Below are 20,116 nucleotides of genomic sequence, written 5' to 3'. Positions count from 1 at the left end.
CCCCCCCAAAGAAAAGAGCTGTTTTTAAGGTGCTCTCAGAAAAAACATTATTACATACGTAACCACTAGAGGTCAGTAAAACACAAAAATAAAATGCAAGTCTGCTATGTTCCTGATAACATCATCTGCTGGAAGTCTAGACATATATATGACAGAAGAACTGCGTACTATTTTGATTCTGCTCATATATTCTAAAGCTGCTGATATATTTTAATGTGAATTCATTTGCAATTGGTCTATTTCCAATTAAGTGTACTTTAGAACAGTACCTCGTTGAATAGAAGGACTGATCTTAAAATATAAAACGGAAATTGATCTCTTGTATATTTATTCTTCAAGTCAGATTGAAGACATTTTGTGCAATTTCTTTTACCTGGCAGTTGCAATAAAAAATTGTTGAGGCACTTGCTGAAGATCAGTTGCTTTCTGACCTACTAATGGTTGTGTGAATGAGTTTTTTGGTATTTTTTTCCTATGGAGTTGCCTGTCACAAATCAGAAATATATATATATTTTTTCTTATTTATTCCTAGGTATCTTAGTAAAAGAGCTAAAGCTTCCTACATAGGGTTTGAAACTGGTTTTTGCAGAATTAACTGCTTGTGCTTAGAAAAATCTGCTTACCCTTATTTTTGTAATCACAGAGGCTTGCTTCTATCTATGTCTAATTTGTCTTATTGATGACAAGAAACTTGTTCTTTCCTCTCTGTGAATACATAGTGTTTCCTTCTGGACAGGCACATCTACTGTGATGTAAAATTTCTCCCTTCACCTTTTATTTTAGTGATCCTCAAGGAGATCATAAAGGAATCTCACCAAATGCTTTTGTGTCAGGGAGCAGCGTCCTTCTTTGTCAGGTACAGGACCAGTCTTCCCCCACTTAAGGAATCACTTTCTGTTCCCCTCCTTTTTGGAGGCAAAATCTTTCCTGTTGTTTCTCTCTTTAAAATCTGCTGAGTGGAAATATCAGTCTCACTCTATGATAGGCAGCTGTGCCTTTTATCCTACAGACATGGGTCCATTGCTTTGCTGAGAGAGGATTTGGAGACCCTGCTATACAGTTTTCTCACCTGCAAGTTTCTTTGCAAAGCCTTTGGCTTGTGAAACTCCATGGGCAAATTAATGAACTTGGTATTCCACGTAGAATGACAGAGTGTCTCTAACACTGAGCTCAGAACGTCATTCTTTTGTCAAAGCAGTGGAGTATCCTAATGTGTTTTTCTCCAAGTTGAAACTGCATATAACTTCAGCCTTTTTATTTCTCGTTCAGGTGGTACAACTTGCTAGTTGTTCTGTACAACTTACATTGCATAGCTGCATCATTATAAGTTCAGCTTTATGGTTCCTTTTTCTAGCTAGTCTGAGTCCTACTTTTGCAATAGGTGTACAGTTTGTTCTCATTAAAATTCTCATACAGTGCTGACTTTAAGTCCTGTTCCTGGCTTCTTTCTGATTATTCCTGTTTCTAGGCCTGTACACATCTGCCTGTACTCTAAGGAGATTCAGATTAGAATGGAAGGTTTTATTTGAGCTTTTATTCCAACCTGTTTAGTTTTGCTATTTTTATTGTAGAAGGATTATTGAAATCTGCTCACAAGATATCATATTTGAGTTTATCCTTGTCTGTTTCCTCCAATGGCACTTAGCTTAACACACTGTTTCTTCTTATGCAAAAATAATACCAATTAAAAAAAACACCCAAGCTTTAGGAAGTAGATATAAGCTAATCATAAGCTGTATCAGAGTGTATGCAGAGGAGTACTTGCAGATTTGCATGCACACACATCTGCTGTTTTGCAAAATGATTGTGATGGAAATCTTTCTAGCGTAATAAGGATGGTCGCCTAATAGTTTTGATCCAAATCAGATGACATTTATTGAGTGACTCTTAATAAACTTTCAACCTCAAAAATAAAATGAAGAAATTTAATATAAACAACTTAGTCCACTGTTTATAACTCATTAGCTTGCCTAGGGCACACAGGAGGAAGATGAGCGAATAAAAGATAAATATTTCTCAGGTAAATTAAGTTCTGCTGGCAAAAACCCATGGTGTATTTGAGCAGTTCTCCTAAATTTAATAAGCCAGAAATACAAATATAACTAGTGTTAATGACAACAAATCTGTCTTACGTGGGAATTCTGGATTGCTGGACCAACTGTTAAGATGTTTTATCATATTTGTGGGCAGATTCTTTTTTTTAATCTTCAGAAAATTAATTATATCAATTTAAATTAGGCTTGCTTTATTTTTGAAGTCAAAACCAAGTTAGTAGTAGAAAATAAGGACATTTAAGTTTGGTAACTGAAAAGTTACATTGCTGATTGCACAATTAAATCATTTTTTGTGATTTTGCCTGAATTCCCTGAAGCATGCAGGAGGTATACCTTTGTAAAAGAGATGTAACTGACTCTCTTTTCATAGAGACACTTAAGTTTATTTTTTTCTAAAGACACAACAATACTACTTTTTTTAAATAACATCAGTAAGGCTGCCAGTAAACCTCTTTGCAGTACTAAGTTAGTGTGTTCTTATACTAAGAAAGTTTTGTTTTCTTACACAAATCTATTATTTTGGGGGTAATTAAGAGAGATGCTCCTAGGATCTTTTAGTCGGCCAGTAAATGCATACATCTCTAAAACAGCTGCCTCTGATCTTATGGACCAACATAATGAAACAGGAGGCATTACTTTCAGAGCGGCCCTCATAAACTACACAATATATCAAGTAACAAAAGACTTTATTTTTCCTAAAACATTAAAACAATGAACAAAACCAAAACTAGTGGGATAAGTGACACTAACACATCACCCTGGTCTGATGGCTGTGACTGCAGTTCTCAGTGAGCTCTCAAGATGTCCAGAGACTTTTGATGAAATTTTATTCTCCCTGTACTTCATCCTTGACAACAGTTGTTCAAAATGTATATTGCCAAAAAGAGATGACATGAATAAGGTGTGGTTGTGAAGCAAAGATTATTTTTCTTTGGCCAGAGAGGGATTGTGAAAGCCTGGTAAAGAGACATTATCAGATTTTTGAGCTGAGTACCTGATTGCAACTCTATCTATTCCATTTGATATTTTGCAGAGAAAGCATGGCTGCACTTTCTTTGTGTTCAGAGTGCTGCATTTAGCCAATGTATCAAAATGCATACAAGTATTTGACTTGAGTCAGCACTGCCTTCCCCATGCCCTGGTGTCAGTTGACACAGCATTAATAGTGCACTGATGGTTTGGTTGTTGCTGAGTGGTGAGTGTGCACCTTGGTATTTTCATATTACGTGGTCATATTACATAGTCATTTGCTCTCTTAGTTAACTATTTGCATATTACTGCAGTTAATAAAACAGTTCTTACAAAGATATTGTTAAATAATGACTTCTTTAGCAGTACAGGTAGAGTATTTGAAGCTGAAGATCTCTGTATTTCCCTGTTAGAGTGAAATAACAATCATATGTGGTATAAAATGCAGCTGCTTGAGATGTTTATGACATTTTAGTTATTCCTTTTTTCTTCTATCCATTGCAATGTAAATGTACAGTGGGGAGTTCTAAGTCTTGCTTAATTAATTTTTTTTAATATATATCTAAAAGTAATATTTTAGCTATTTTTTCACTATAAAATAATCACTTTCTAAGTAATAATGTAGAAGTTATACTTCTGTATTTAAATCTCTGGTTATTCGTATGTCCTAAATTATTCCCAGCTAGCTTTTACTGGAGAACAACTATCGAAGGGAGCTTACTGCATGGCAGCTGTCTAACCAGTAATTTCTTTTAATGTTAACAGTAATTAATGTACACTGAGGACTAAATTCGCTCCAACATTTTGAGGTAGATAGATTTCCCTTCCCCCCCTACCCCCCATTCCAGAGCAGGAAATATGAAAAGAAATTTCGTGGCCCAGTGGTTACTGCTGAAGTAGAGTGAGCACAAATATTAGGCTGATAATGCAGTGTTGACTCTATAATCACTGTTTTCCCTTCAATTTGGCTGCATAGAAAACTTCAAAATAATTACGTATGTTTTAATTTTCTTATTCCTAAATCTACTGATTTAATTATAGACTAAGGGCAAATATTGTTTTTAATAAATATAAGAGAAGAAGTTACTTACTGATTTCATTTTTACAACTCACATTTTCTGAGGGCTGCAAAGAATAAAACCTGAAAGCTTCTTTGATTTGGAAGGCAGTTGGAGGATTATTGAGTAGGATTTAGTTTTTTTAACTTTATCCTAGCCTGATAAGCAGTTTCAGTTAACTTCTGGAAGAAAATGGTGTTTACTTGAAGAGTAGCATGTAGCTGCCTTTGTTGTGTTTTCCTGTCTGTTGTACTATGTAGGCTCTTGCTGAACTCATGTTAGTTTGTACCTCCTTCAGCATCACTTTCAGGAGGTTTTAGAATATACACTCGTGTCTTGTTCTGTGTATGCATAAAATAATTTGCCCTTATTGGTGGTATTTGGGAATCTGAATGGAAAATATTCAGCGATTTCTCAGAGCTTTTCATATGTTCTACATATGTACACACACTGTAAAAAATGAGAATGTGCAAATTTTAATTTTTGTAACACACACACAGAAGAGTAAATTCAAATTCTGTTTAGCCAACTTAATGTGACCTGCAATTATTTTCATGAAAACATAAGGGTGGCTATTCTGCAGCACAGAAAATGCAGAGAGTCAGCCTGTCAGCTCCCTAAATGAATGTGATATTAACAAATAATGTATAAGCAACTTTCCTGGTAAGCTGCCTTTGGGAATACACCTCTACTTTCGTTTGTAAAGCCCGTCCCCTTGAGGGCACTGAGTGCAGTTTCACAGAGGAATAAAAATTTTGGAGCACTGAGAACACTTACTAGCTGCAGACCCTTTTGTATTTATACAGCTAGGTCTATATGTAGAAAATGTAGTAGGGATACTTAAACAGCTACCAAGCAGATTTGTCAGCTAAGTGAGCTGGCTTTCTTGTGAATGTCTGTCTTGCAGTTGGCTAACTTTTGAGCTTAATTATATAAAGGCTACTGTCTTCTTTACCATCTTCACTTCTTGCTTTCTTAGCTCTCAAGTCATTTAAACAGAAAATCTTTGGTTTAGGAGGATGTTTTCTGATACTTAATGGAGTAGCCTCTGACCTGCTATGCTTAGCATATTCAAAATATTTTTAATATACATTTTCTGTTGCTTAAGAAAAAAATATTTGTACCACAGTCTTTTTTTACTTCTGTATTGCTATTACATTTTGACAGGTTTCACAAAAACGAGGCAGCTAAGTGTTATTACTCTTAGTAGATTTGGTAGAAGTTGAATGAGAGATTTCAAACAATTTCAAAGAAGGGTGAAATGCTTAAGCCTTCCTCCATTAGGAAGAGGTGATAGAAGAATTGTCTGAATTCTTCTTTCTTCTTATGCTACATCTGGGATTTAACAGCACGCATTCTATCCCAAGTTCTCATGAAAGCAAAGCATGAATATGGAGTTCTGTATGCTTGTGCATTATGGGGCAGGAAGAGAGCTGAATTTGTCGTCCTGTTGTAGCTTTAAATTAGATGTGTTCTTTCATTAGAATTTTTGGCATTGTGCATAGAAGTTGGCCTTTGCTTTTTCTTACTTTTACTGGTGTACTGTGGGTAAATATTACAGAACAGAAAATGAAGAATAAAGTAAATTTTAAAATGAATAGGTTGAAAACGCTATGTTTCTCTGATGTTTCACTTTTTCAGTTGAAACTAAGTGGAGCCTTCTGTCAAGAGCTTTTCTAAGTATCTAAAATATTTCTAACATATTAAAGAGATATAATACAAAGGAAAGAGCTTCATGTATTTAAAAAGACATTCCTAGCAGATTTTTTTTAAGTTTGTTATGTCTAAGACATTGGCACTGTGTGATGTCCCGTATCTCCCCCTGTTTTTTCATACCACTTAAGTTAGAGCCAACGTCTCTTACTTTATAAAGAAATGGATATGTGACAGATGTGCTTGGGGTATGAGAAGCCAGGTGAACTGGACAGAGTAGTATTCCTAAAATAGCCTAATAAAAACAATTTTTTTTTGTCTGTGGAAAGAGTGAAATATTTTTGGTTCTTACATTGTCATGGGTATCAGCAGAACCACAAAACACACAGGGGAAATGAATCATGGAGTTCAAATACTTACTGCGAACAAGAGAGACCACACTGAAAATTTTCATGCATAACCTTGACATGAAACACACAAAATTAAAATTCTTCTTAATTCTGGAGAGCACATCTTTGCAATTCTTTTCTACTTCCTAGCATAATTTTACTAGTATTTTCATAGTGTTTACGAAGTTACACTGTACACTATTGTGGTTCTATACTGTCTGGATATTAGTTCGGTTTTTTTTTACTTAAAGCTTATCATAGCTGTGGATTGGGTTTTAATTTTTCTGATACTTTTCTTTTTGAGTTAGCTGTTTGGTTATTGAAATGTCTATCTCTTTCAACTAAGTATATGTAGCTTGAAGAATGAACTTAGTCTTTTTTTCCACCTTGTTTTGTCTCTTGTTTGCAAATTTATCAAACTGTAGATAGTAATAGGAAAAGAATATCCAGCTTCTCCCTCTAAAGCACATACTGGCTTGATTGGCACAAGTGGGCTACCACAAATTTCTGTGATAGGCATTTCAGCTACCACCAATCTGTAGTTAATATTTTTTTCAGTTTCCTGCTGTCTTTGATTACAGCACTAAAAGATGTTCAAAGCAGCCTCAGTGTTATGCAAGATCAATTGTATATTTGTTGTACTACCAGCTTTTCCTCTGAATAGCTGAACATTAGCCTGAAGCACATTTGTTTTTTGAGAAAGAAATTTCTAGCCAGGTGGTTTTGAGTCTGGTTGTCTCCTTCATTGAGTAAAATGAAGGAACTTGCAATCATCCCAGTATGGTTTGGGTTCGAAAGGCCTTAAAGATCATTTGTTCCTACTTCCCTCAATAAAAAGGTACTAATTTCAAAGAAAAATAATAGAAAATGCTGTATGCCTATATAATTTTTTAAAAATATGAGATAGTCTACATAGAACAAATAAATAAATGTAAGCATCTCTACATGAGTGTATTATTGATGAACTTCGGTAGTGTCCTCACCATGGCTTCTAATTCAAGTTGATAACAAACACATTGCCCAGAAGCAAAAGATGATCCAGAGTATATCACACACAGTTAATGAAAAGAATAAAAATCCAGAAATGTATTATTTGTAAAAGGCACAAATGAACAGTAGAAACATGTAAATAATAATGATAGACAATGATGCAGAAGCAAAAACGTAGAGAACAAAAAGAAAGAGAACTACCTGCTTAGATGTTCCCAACAAATCTTTTCTGAAGATTGATGTATAGAACTCTAGTAAGCATTTTTAGATGTAAATCTTCAGCTGATGGTCAGTGACTGCTGTTTTGAAGGCAGAAATCTCCTAATTCAAGGACCCTTCAGTTCTTGGACACCTGATTAATCCTTTTCATTACTGCCACTGGCAAAAATGAAAACAGAACATCCCTTCTGTTTGAGGCAAACATATTTACGTGAACATATTAAAAAGCTTCAAACTTAAAAGGTGGGGGAAACTGAATTGTTTATGAACATCTTTAACTGTGGTACATCTCTCACAAGGGGGAGAAGAAATAACTTTTTTTTTTTGTAAACAAAATAAATCCTGAAGCCAGTACACAGGTGGTGTTTGTTTGTTGCTGGTTTTTGACTTGGTACATTTTTGATTTGTTAGTAAATGTTACAGATTTATAATTAGGTAGGTTGCCCCCAAAAGTACTGCCTTCTATTTATTTCCATGGAAATGACAACAGTTACAAAGAACACGAGAACATTATTTGATAGAGAAAATGCTATTTTTCAACAGTCATCACTGGTAGCTATGCATTTTTCACCAGCAATGAACAAGAGCCTGTATGCAATGCTCATAAAAATCTGCACCAATGGAGTTAACCCACACCTTCATAGCTGCTGTGATGATGTCGTCAATAGGAAAATGGTGCCCACACAGTCTAATTTTCACTGTACTAAGTCCTCTGTTTTGTCTCGTAGTGGAAATGCAAAGTCATGGCCTGGACCAGTGATTGAGCACCCATTGCAAGGCAGGGCCAACCCAGGGGAGCTCAGTGCATGCAATGCAGTTGAGTGTCTGGAAGGGGTTAGAGGCAGGATCCCCTTCTCCCAGGCCCTATTTAAGGATTGGCAGTGGAGATGAGGGTATCTCATTTGGAGTTCCTTACTTCTCTGAGGATTCTATAGGCCTTCCCAAGGTGAGCAGTTTCCTTTATTTCTGTACCTACTGCTATCCCATCTAAGCAGATTCTCCATTGCTTTAGTCTAAGACCTTGCTGTTCTGCTGTCTCATGATGCTTTCTGTCACATTACAGGTCTCCAGAAATGTAATGTAAGTGCTGTGAATGCCAGTGGGTGTAATATTTTCTGCATGAAGGAATTCAGTTCCACACCTTTGCTTCAGATGCACTTCCATGTCATGCTGCCTCTCTCCTACCATCTGTTGTATGGCAGTAATGTGTAACTGAATATTGTAGGGAGCGTACAAGCACTTCTGTCATAACACCAGCATCTACCGTTGATCTTATGGACTAACATAATAAAATGGGAGGAGATACTTTCAGGACGTTCTTGCTATTTCCTAATGCTTGTGTCTTGTTGTTTTCACTTGGGATCTTGAGCTGATTACAAAGTGCATTAATGGAACTTGCATTTGAATTTTAGGTTAGCTGCTCCATTTGTTTGTGAAGGCCTTTTCTATAGCAGTTACATAAAATTCCAGAAAGTAGGATTTCTCACATTCAGTCAACTTACGCATGATATTCCATCTGAAGAAACATTATTCATACTGCACCTTAGATGTGTTGAACTCCTGCATAAATTGTGCAGCATGTTGTACATTTCTTCTTTTTTCTACATTCTGGTAACTATTTATACTGTGTTCATAGTCTTGAGTCAGATTTCCCTTTCATTATCCATGTTCTAGTATTCCTGGTCTAGTATTAGATATGGAGGTTGGCAGCCCTGCTTGTGGCAGGTGGGTTGGAACTTGATGATCCTTAAGGTCCTTCCAACCCAAGCCATTCTATGATTCTATGTTCTGTGACCCAGTTTATTGTATTGAATGTAAAATTTGTAAAACTAGAGTATCTTGCTTCTTCAGGCTCTTTCTTCTTCTATCTGCGCCCCAAAGAAGAGTTTGACAGAACTATCTGTTTTTGTCCTGTCACTGCCCTCTTCAGTTAAGTCACTCATTCATTGGATAGCTTTCACTGAAATGTAGAGAATCATGGGAATATTTGGATCCAACACCTGCTTAAGTCATCCCTTTGAATGTTTTACCTATGCATCTTAGTGAGAGGAAAGTAGGCAACGTGTTTGAGATGTTCAGAGAATGCTGGTCTCTTCTTGGTTCTTCTTATTTCATTTTAAAACTAAGTACTTGGAGTAAATATAACTGTAGTTTCTTTTCTGGGTAATGGTAATGCAGTTATTGTGTATGGTGTACTTTCTCAGCCTGCTGAGACTTATTTTCTCCAAAGAAATTGAGGTTTCCATGGCATTACTTGCATATGTTTCACTATGTTTGTCTTCTTGCAAGAAAAAAAGAGGAGTAATTTCCATGATGCTTGAGGCATAGACAGTTTTTAATCTCTGTAAAGGTTTGCAGAATTACAAACGTAACTTTTTACTTTCTGCTAATGCTTGCAAACGTTCATACTAACAGATTAAAGATGTAGTAATATTGTAAATCTGAACATTGCCACTTAAATTGTAATGTATAAAATACCACCTCTTTTTGAATATGCTGTAATTTTCACTTCTTGGACTGATAAGACTGCAGGGAGAATTCTAGATGTAACTTGAAATGAGTTGAGAATCTGTTACAGATAATATACCAACTCCACATTCTGTTGTTGTAAATGAAGGTAATGACTGTCTATCCAGATATGAACCAAGCATCTTTCTTTTATGAAAGCTGTGCTACATCCATCTGGCTTTACAGCTACTGTAAGAGGTCTAAGTACTATACTAAATTTAAGATGCTTTTAGCAGATGTAAGACTTGAAGATCATTACTACTCACATCACTGAATGGGAAAATATAGAGAGGTTGAAAGGAAAGAATGTCTTATAGCTGAGAAAAGAGTTTTATTTGTCAGACTGTGCAATTAACAGAAATTTGCTTTTTGAACTTGATTTTTTTTTTTTCCAGCTATTAAACTTCATTTGCCTAAAATTCATACCATACTTTAACCTGGTATCAAAATCTCTGGGCAGATTTATTTTTAGTGTAGTTATTTACACTATATTTGTTTCCTTGTGAAAGAATGAGCAAGTATTTTAAATCTGTTAAAAATCACTATTAGCAGGAAACAGCTTGCTGTCCTTTTAGGACATTTAATATGCATCATTTAAATATATATTCATGAATTCCTTACGTAGTAGTATATAATTCTGAATTATTTTATGTGATTATGTTTGCATGTAGTATAGATGTTGCATAGCTTCTGTTGCAGAGGACCTGTGAAGAACTGCTTAAGTAGGGTTAACAGCACAAACTGATGAGTATGTGACATGCTCTGTGAGAGCCTGCACTTGGGTAATGTTTGATTACTCAGATGCTTTCAGTGAACAGAGAGTAGTCACACTGCAAGCATTAGGCTGTATGCAATTTAAAGGGGAGGTATGGTGTGTCTACAGTAAATATAGGTTTGTATTTAAAATACCAAAAACGTCTTTAAGAGTATCAAGTATCCTCAGTAACGTGGTAATTATTTGTTCTGCATTAGCTCTCCCACGCAGTTCTGTAGATCTTTGGATTCTGGCAACTGTGTGTTTCTTGTTATGTGTCTGCTCGCAGTTACTCAAATGACCCTTCAGTGAGTAAACTTTATAAAAAAGGAGTGGAAGTAATCAGTATAAAAAAACCATGCAATTCATGTATTAATTGTTTTTTTTTAAACAAAGATTCAATGGTTTTATCAAAAGTCAGTTAATGACTTTATTCGGATCTCCTCCTGTTCAACAAACTATTTCTTGTATTCAAATGAAAACTTCACTTTATTGTACAGCTGACTGCCTTTTTTGTAGGGTTTTTTTTCCTAATGAACAGGGAAGAAAATAACTTAAACTTTGTTAAGACGTCAACTTTCTTAAGTTTAAGTATGAAGTATGAAGTGACAAAACCCGTAGCAGTGGATGAGCTTACTGAAACACACTGTGTTCTGTGGTGTGCCAGCTGTGCTTGGCTGTCCAGAACATGGTTCTGGTTACTGTCATGGCTCTTTCAAGTTACTGTCATCCCTGCTGAAACACACCACCCTCTGCCTCACTGTGCTCCCAGCCATGGTTCGGTCTCCATAAACGTTCAGCAGGTGTCAGTGAATGTCAGTGGGTACAATTTCTGCATGGAGGAATTCAGTTCCACACCTTTGCTTCGTACCCGCTTCCGTGTTGGACGCCAGTCTGTCGGATTGCCCCTCTGCTGCCTTCAGTAGCTATATGCTTGCTACATAAGGGAGCATATTTGGAGACTTGGCTGTATCCCAGCCAGATTACACACCGTTCAGTTAAATGTGTGGTAGCTAAATGGTCTCTTGCTTTCGAGACTGGACCAGATTTTAACCTGATGTTTGTGAGAAAGTGTTTTCCGGGAGGAAAAACTATAAGGTTTGTATGTTCTGATTTAATATCTAAACAAAATACAGCATTTTGTTGTTTTTGTAACCTGGCGGTGACAAATAATCACCTAGGCTATTTACATATTGTATTTTTGTTCATGTTGAATATATATATGTTGTAATTATAGTTTTCCTTCTGTTCTTAATAAATCTTTTGCAAATGGCTGTTTAGCAGAATTGAAGAATACATCATTCAGATGGCATTTCAGATAAAGTTGCTGTAACCTTTAATGATTCATTTTGCTTGAGAAAGGATTATACATGTTGTTATATCATTTCTTTATATTTTAGGCATTTATACTTCTAACTGAACTCATCAGAGAGAACTTCAGAAATAGCAAATTGAAACAATGCCTTTTACCAGCATTTGGGGAGCTTCTTTATCTCGTAGCCAGCGAGGTAAGGCTGTCACGATACTTACAAATTTCTTTAATTGATTATAAAGAAAAAATTGCTATTGGAAGTAGGTAAAAAATCAATAAATTCCATCATCTCTATTCTCAAGAGTCCTTTTATGTTCTGTAATACTTTCTCTACTTCTTAAGGAACATGCTAAGCCAATCTTGTACTTCCTCTGATGTAAATTTAATTGCATTCTTCATATATAGAATTTAAGCTTTGTGAAACAATTCTATCAGTCACTATAATGACTGCTGGCCTCCAGCTTGCAGATCTAAGAGTTAGCCTATCTTAACCAGAGATTTTGATTAAACAGGATGCATAAGGACAACCTATGATACCCATAAATTAATATATCTGTTTCAGTTTAGTTCTTATCCTAGCATGTTTGGATTTGGAAAAAAAAAGACTGGGCTGATCTGGCTAATGTCAGATAGAATAATGGACATATCTGACTAGAACTGGTTTAAACCTTTGGTCTAAAAGTATTAATATGCTTTAAAAATGAGTTAATTGTAAACAAGAAGTGCTACTTATAGTAGAATTGAAGGTGAAAGATAATGGTTTGCAAGAGCTGTCTTTTCACTTATTTAAGAATAAGATACTTTTTTTTTTTAAATTAGAGGTGAACATGACTTCAAACAAAAAAAAAACTTAGCTGCCTCTCTGAACTGTATTAACTGCATCATCTAATTGGTCTGAATGCTGTGACATTAGTTATCAGTTTGTGTGTGAGGTTACTTGTTGAAAGAGTGAAAGCACCAAGTAGATCTGTATTTGGGCTTCCTGATATCCTATCTCCTTTGCATGTCCCACAGAATGAAGTGGTTGCTTTGTTTTTTTTGTAGGATAGCAAGCTTCATTTGTTGGTTATAAATTGCTAAAATCTCTGTCGGACATGTGAAGTCACAGAAACTTCCTCATACTGAGAAACTGTTATGAAAGTACTTCTACAGTGACAATTTATTTTAGATGTTTTCATTTTTTTCTCTGTTTTCCTTAAGGGGAAAAAATTATGCTTATCAGACAGATTGCAAGCTATTTCATTAATAAAAATTCAAACTTGAAGATTATATATGGCAAGAGTATTTTGCACTGCTTGGTTTTATTTTGAAATTAATCCTTACTGATTAAAACAAATCTGTCTATTGGCTCTGTAACTGAGAAGATTAGCATGTGCTAACCCTAACACATCTTTTTCTTATGAAAACATCAACTGAGAAACTGTTAAGTCTGTGTGTATTTATAAGCTTTGCAATGTTTGAAGCATATTAACTTGTTTTTAAATGAAAGCTCTCTGTCGTGTTTCGGGAAGAATTATAGCAATGTGTTGAATTGCTCTGAGTTATAAGCAAGAAGTTATTAGAGAAGAGGAAAATTCATCTGTGCTTAAAATCTTAAGGCACTGCGTCTTCTTAAAACTTCAAATATATCAGTGTGATTTCTATGCTTGGAGAAACTAACACGTCAGTTATATCATTGTTTTCTTTTTTTAAAAAGAGCTCTTTATTAAAAACCATTTTTTTACACTGTACATATGCAACCTCAGAATACTATAGTGTGTAGACATTTACTTGCTGTTTAAACTGCAGAACAGGGTATAAAGTGACCTTGTCAAGATCATACACCAAGTCAGTAGTAGTGTAATAAGAGCTAACAGAAATGTTTGTTCCCAGTTTATATCTTCAAACAGCAAAGCCTTATGCCTTAACTAATTGAAGAGAATAGAACTGCCTGATTCATTAAGAGTTATATATCAAATTTATAAACACTTACCAATTTAGCCATAAACTTGTGGGGACATGCCTCACTTCTATTTATTTGTTTTTTTTTTTCTCTTGCAGTTTCCTAAGTGCTTCTATGTCCTATCTCAATATTAGATAATGATAATTTTTTTTCAATTAGCATGAGCATTTGGTAAATCATAAATTATCAGATGCTTAATCTGTCAACTATCTAGATGCAGCAAGATTCATTAAGTAATATTGCAGGGTCCCTGGTTGCAGTTCTGCACTTTAGAAAATTCTGGAAAAAGTCTAAATAATCACAGTGCTCCTTTGCAATCCTTAATGCTGATATTGGGTGTACACGTGCTCATATGCAAGATCTCATTTATCTTGCACTCTGTATCTATATTTCTCTTCCAAAAAGAAGCCAAGAGCAAATTGTAAGCAGCATGAGTTGACTACAGAGAGGATGCTCTGGTCCTCTTAAGTAAGGGAAAACTTTCAAATTCTGTGTAATATTTCTCTTCCTTTTGTACTGTTTGTTTTATTTGGGTGGAGAACCTGAAGTTTAATCAAATCAACAGGAGCTCTGAACAAAAAGTAGGAAGCTCTTCAAAAGTTTGGTGATGTGTGTAAACTTAGTAAATGTTAAAAATGGTAGGTATGTTTAGATAATTAAGAGCAGTACTAAATTTCATTTTTTTATTTCTGACTTGAGACTAGGCCTTGTAGAAAGCCATTCATCAGTTTGAAAAATGGAAGAACTATTGATATTTCAAGACTATGTCATTTCTCAAAGCTTTTTTTTTAGCACATTTATTACATGTAGTGGGAGAAAACTGCTCAAAGCTTCTTATTTAATCAGATGACTGAAATGAGAAACAGGTTCGTGCTGGTTCCAGCATAGGTTGTTGTTTTAACTGTCTTAACTCCTAGTCTTGTCCTTCCCTTTTCAGACAGAGACTATTTTTTCACAGTTGTTAATATCTATCTCTGTGCTGTAAGCCTAGATATGGAGCTTGCTTTGGTCAAATCTTAATGATATCCAAATGTCCGCTTTTAAATTTGAAAATTTACAGTAGACTGCTTGAGGGAGGGGGAAAAAAAGGAAGTTAATTCACTTCTAATTCAGAATCAAAATGCTGATTCAAATAGCAGTGAATCAGTGTCTCTAACTGTGATCTCAAGGAGATACATGTAAGGATCGTGGGACACTATTGATTTGTAATGAAGGATATTCCATGCAGTAAGTTTAATTAAGTACTTTATGTCTCTCTGAATGACTTTGAATATCTTTTTCCAAAGCAAATTTGCTTTATTTTTGTTGACAAACAAAATTATTTTGTTTGGTATAATTAAATCACATTTAAAGAGATGCATTATTGCATTTCATATTCAGTCCTCCCTTTCTGAAGTAATCAAAATGATTGAGAGAAGCCCAAGATCACTCTTTGTGTGTGAGTTAGAAGGAAATGATGAAACCAAGAAATATTAGGGCAAATTCTGTTATGGATTTTGGAGACTACTTAAGTAAAATAATAAAATGCCAATTTCTTTGCTGCACGTGGAATAACATAAATTGTTAATACTTGAAATTTATGTTTTCTAGCATATGCTAATTTTAAGTGTGTATAGTATGAATATTATTAAGAATATCGTACCCGTTTATGTGGCTGGGATTATTGTGATTTTTTTGATTTAATCATTTCTGCTGTTGGCTTCATTTCAGGAGGTAAAAAAAGAGCACCCCAGAGAATGCTTGGTTGTTCCCTCAGCAGCTTACACTGTGCTAATGAGGTGTCTTCGGGAAGGGGTAAGGCGCTTTCATTGTCCTCAATAGAATTTCTCCACTGTAATAACCCTTTAGGCATTGTGTGAGATTGTAGCCTGCAGCACTGCACTACCTTGTCAACCAAGGTACTCTCAAGTTTAAATAATCACGATAAGACCATGACCTAAGCAGAGATGAATGCAAAAATTCACTGCTGTTCTCTGTGCATCCAACATTTATGTACTGTTGCTTGGTTTTGGGAAATGGTAAATAAAAATTACTGTTAGTAAATTTAGTAACACTGTGACTTTCTTATGAGAGATGTTCTGACAGTTTATAGTATTTTCTTGCAATTTACTTTCTGTATGGTGCATTTTTGAATGAGATTTACTTTTGATTTTAAAGTGTCTGATACAGTTTTGGAAAACTGCGTTGTTATCCTACTGGGTTATTAGTGTAAGAAGCCCCAAAGCAGTAATTAGTTTTATTGTACTACATACACTATGCTGTAATCTTAATTTTTCTTGGTGCTGACTTGACTTAGCCGTGTTGCAGAAAGGGAATAAAAACACGCCTATGATTCCATGTTGTAAAATGAAGAGGAATTGAATAGAGGATTGGCATCTTCTGTTTACATGAGACCATTTGACTTTATTTTTGCCCAAGGCAAAGCTCAAGGCAGAAAACATGATGGAGGTTGCTGGAGGGGGGAAAGCAACAGAAGTTCCTTTTTTTCCTCTTTTTCTTTTTGAGATCTTTATTGCCTACAGATTGTGATTAATAGAGAAAAGGTCTAGATGCATTTTTAACATCTTCAAATCTTCAGATGATCAAGAACACCCACAACCATGTTTGTACTACGGGGTTGGAGCTCATAACTAAAACGTTATTCTGAGGTACATTAGTCAGAAGCTATTTAATGATAAATTTGTGGAAAAACCGTCTATTTCTGAATTTTCAATGTTTACCCCTTAAGATTCACCTAAACTTTGTTTTTTTGGATAGTGTTCACACTTCTCATCCATACTGCTTTTTGATGTTTTTTTCTCTTTCCTTGCTTCACGTTGGCTTGAACTATGTTGCTTTGACCTAATCCCTCCCTGAAGCTACGAAACTAGATGGTGAGCCATGCGTGCTGGCCTCCTTTTAAGCCTGCATGAAGGAGCTACCAAAAAGTAGCTTGGAGCTTGGTATCTGTCGATTTCTGCTTAAATAGGAGGGTACATAAATACAAGTTAACACAAGGTTCAGTAATTGCTTCATAGAACCTGGGAAAAAGACACAGGCAATACAGTTGCATGGATGAGTTAGTATAGATAGCTGTAGCTAATGGTCTTGCTCAAATTAGAATGTGCGTAACTCATTTTAGGCAAGGCACCTGGAGAAAGTATTTGAATCAGAAATAGTGAGTAAGTTTTAAAAGGTTAGTTTTGTCTTATGTGTTTTACAAGGTGCTGCAGAAGCAGGATTTTAGATAAATGAGTTTCTCATCATGTAATTTAGCAGACATTTTTATCTTCCTTTATGAGGGAGCAAGACATGAATCGAAGGTTTTTGGTTCTAATCTGAGGAAAATTTTAATAATCAGAGCTAACTTTAAAATATAACTGCCAATATTTAATATAGGGCAATAATGCATATAAAGCAATCATAGAAATATTTCTGATGTATATTCTTAGCTAGAGCAGCTCCTTTACAGTGAATTTGGACCTTGTGTATTTTCTCAGAAAGTGTGGGATAAATTATATTACAGAAGTCATAGAGTCTGAATCATATACTCTTCACCACTTCAACTTCCTTAGATATCAGTTCTGTAGTTTACTTATGGATTTACCAATTTAAAAAAAAAGTAATAGTCTGTATTGTATACTTCTTTTCCAGCTCACTGGCAAAATGTTTTTTTTTTTTTAATATTTTTCCACAAAAGGTATTTAACATTCATATTTCTGTGTTCCTTCTTTAGCATTAGATTACAAATTTTTACCAAAATTTAATTCTTGCTATAATGAATGCTTAGCATGATACAGCTTTACTTCCTTAAACTATAGTTGTATTTTTTTTTTATGCTATGTCTTCTTAGATTAAAGGAAGAACTATATGGAAGTTGATTTAGGAAGATGATGGGATTTTCAGTCAGTCAGTATTACACTTCTACTAAATATATTTCTCTCTGCATCATTTAATATGAAGAAATAAGAAAATCTTTTTATACTTATTTACCACTCTTATATTTGCTTTCTTACTCAGGGCTCCTTATTGCTAAACATCCATGACTGACTGAAACAGACACTTCTGCAGTGTTTGACATGACTGGAATTCAGAAGCTCTGTCTTTCAGTGCAATTTATAAAACTAAATGTACAGCTAAAACAGTGAAAGTGGATTATGTGCTTCTTTTGATACAGTTCTACTCATGTATTTTCATTAGGTGCAGTTACACAGAACCTCTTTATTTGTATTTTGAAGAAATTTTTTTTTTAATTCACTAACATAACTTATGTCTTGATAACTAGACAGGATGAGTCCTTTAGTCTTGAGGTCAAATATTAGTTTAGGTCAGACATCTCTTCTGGAGAGCTAATTAAGCAGAGAATGGTGCAAGTCTTAGTTGCTTAGGCAGTGCTCAGAAATAGATCTCAGGGGAGTGAAGACAGACAATCTCAGAACGCAGTAAATGGAATTAGTATGGAATTATTATGAAAGCCTCATTGAGCTTTTAGTGCATTATATACCTGACCTTTTTCTAGCCAAAGGAGCAGGACTATATGCCGAGTATATTAATTGTTGCCACTTTTCAAAGTAGCAATGGGGACTCAATTAGTATTCTTAGTAACAATGTAGTATGTAAGAGACATTTGACTTGACTATTAACATTTAAAGTACGGATTTGATTTTTAAATTCATATAGTTAATCTGATAAATCTATGTATTTTTACCTTAACTGTAAGAAAAAAAAAAAATCAAGTTTCATACAAAAATAGATTTTAAATGAATGTTAGTTACACTAAAAAAGTTTTGAGAAGCTGAATTTTGGTAAATGTGTGTATGTGTCTATATAGTTAATAGACAGAGTTGGTGCAGTATATTACAGTATATATGAAAACCGTAAAAACAGAAGCCTAAATCTCCTTTGCTTTCATAGCTGTAAATCAGAAGGAAGAGCAAAGGAGTTACAGAATTTTACAGCATGGCATAATTGGTTTAAGTGAGAATTGGCTTTGATATTTATTTTAATTATTTTGTGTAAAGCAGAAGTTCTTTGGAAGAAAATGAAGGACTAAAACAAAAACGATGAATAAAAACTTTTAAAACAATATTATACTGGACTTTTGAAATACTTATGCATCGGTGTCTGTATTTTAGAATGTCCATCTGTCAGAGAACGAATGAGTATTGAATGTATTTTTAACGAAGTGCACGCTCTCCATTTTTGGATGACTTTTGTACCACTTTCTGAAAGGTTTCTTTATCATTGCTTATAGTTGTTGGTGAGTCTGTTTGTGAAGATGAATGTCAGAAATCCAAAGGATAATAGGATAATGTGGAGATAAGTATAAGAGAGAAATCCATTAGATATTATAATTAATTATTTATGAAGCCAGACTATGAGGTAGACTTGACAAATTAAATTGGTTGTCCTTCTCATATTAGAATTAACTGCTGCTGAACTCAAGAGTGCAATAATTTCATTGCTGAAAGGCTTCACCTATTCAGAGTTAAAGGTGGAAATAAGGTGGGATGATACACAGCCAAACCAACACTGGGAATGAATCTTTCAATTCTATGAAGATAAAGGCTCTCCTTTTAAGTGAAAGCAGAGTTGGAAAAAACTAATTTAAAAAACAAACAAAACACAGCAAAATCAGAGATATTAAAAGGAACATTTAATGGGAAAAAAAGAAAGACTAGGGAGAGAAATAAAGACTGCCTTTAAGTGATCTAAATTAAGTTAATTTGTAACATCTGTGGTATTCTGTGGTATGCTGATGTCTTGTCATTCCTCTGACAAGGTTTTTATTCCTTATAGAAATTGAACTCTGAATAGTATTACATAGGTACTGCAGCTATGCTTGCAGACTACCTGAGACATGCATAGATAGCTTTATTTTTTTTATTAAAGAATCACTTAGTGGTTTTGCATAAATGATTTTGCAGATAAATGACTTGATTATTACTAAAAATAGCTTTCAGGACTGTGAATCCCTTAGGGAAATTTAGGAACTGCTGTAGTAAATGGGACCCAGTGGTTTATCATAGACATTGGTCAGGATTATCTGCTTTCAAGGCCAGTTATTCCAAAATACCCTTTTCTTTACACTCTGAAGAAGGCCCTCTTCTTTATTCCAGCGAATTTTTTGTTGTTTTTAATAAGAAGAGTTTGAATTATTTAATTTTATTTCTCCTAATGTAAATGTACATCATGTAATCATGCTATTCAGACACTATTGTAATGGTGAATTTTGGCACACACATTCCAGAAACACTGATCATGGAACATCTCTTAGGTAACAAAGCCT

General features: G+C 34.7%; 1 protein-coding gene across 4 annotated transcripts in view; it reads left to right on the top strand.

Moving 5' to 3' along the window:
• The window catches only part of ULK4 (unc-51 like kinase 4), a 220,426-nt gene that overhangs the window by 23,946 nt on the left and 176,364 nt on the right, over positions 1-20,116 (top strand). For all 4 annotated transcript variants that reach the window (XM_010712967.3, XM_031553967.1, XM_019616587.2 and 1 more), the window contains exons 18-19: positions 11,995-12,102; positions 15,559-15,642. In XM_010712967.3, coding sequence (XP_010711269.2) covers positions 11,995-12,102; positions 15,559-15,642 — 192 coding nt within the window. The remainder of the gene's footprint in view (positions 1-11,994; positions 12,103-15,558; positions 15,643-20,116) is intronic.

Source organism: Meleagris gallopavo, chromosome 6, assembly GCF_000146605.3.
Source record: "Meleagris gallopavo isolate NT-WF06-2002-E0010 breed Aviagen turkey brand Nicholas breeding stock chromosome 6, Turkey_5.1, whole genome shotgun sequence".
NCBI classification, from domain to species: Eukaryota; Metazoa; Chordata; class Aves; order Galliformes; family Phasianidae; genus Meleagris; species Meleagris gallopavo.
Note: the sequence above shows the minus strand (reverse complement) of the source record. Positions and strands in the feature narration are given on the sequence as shown.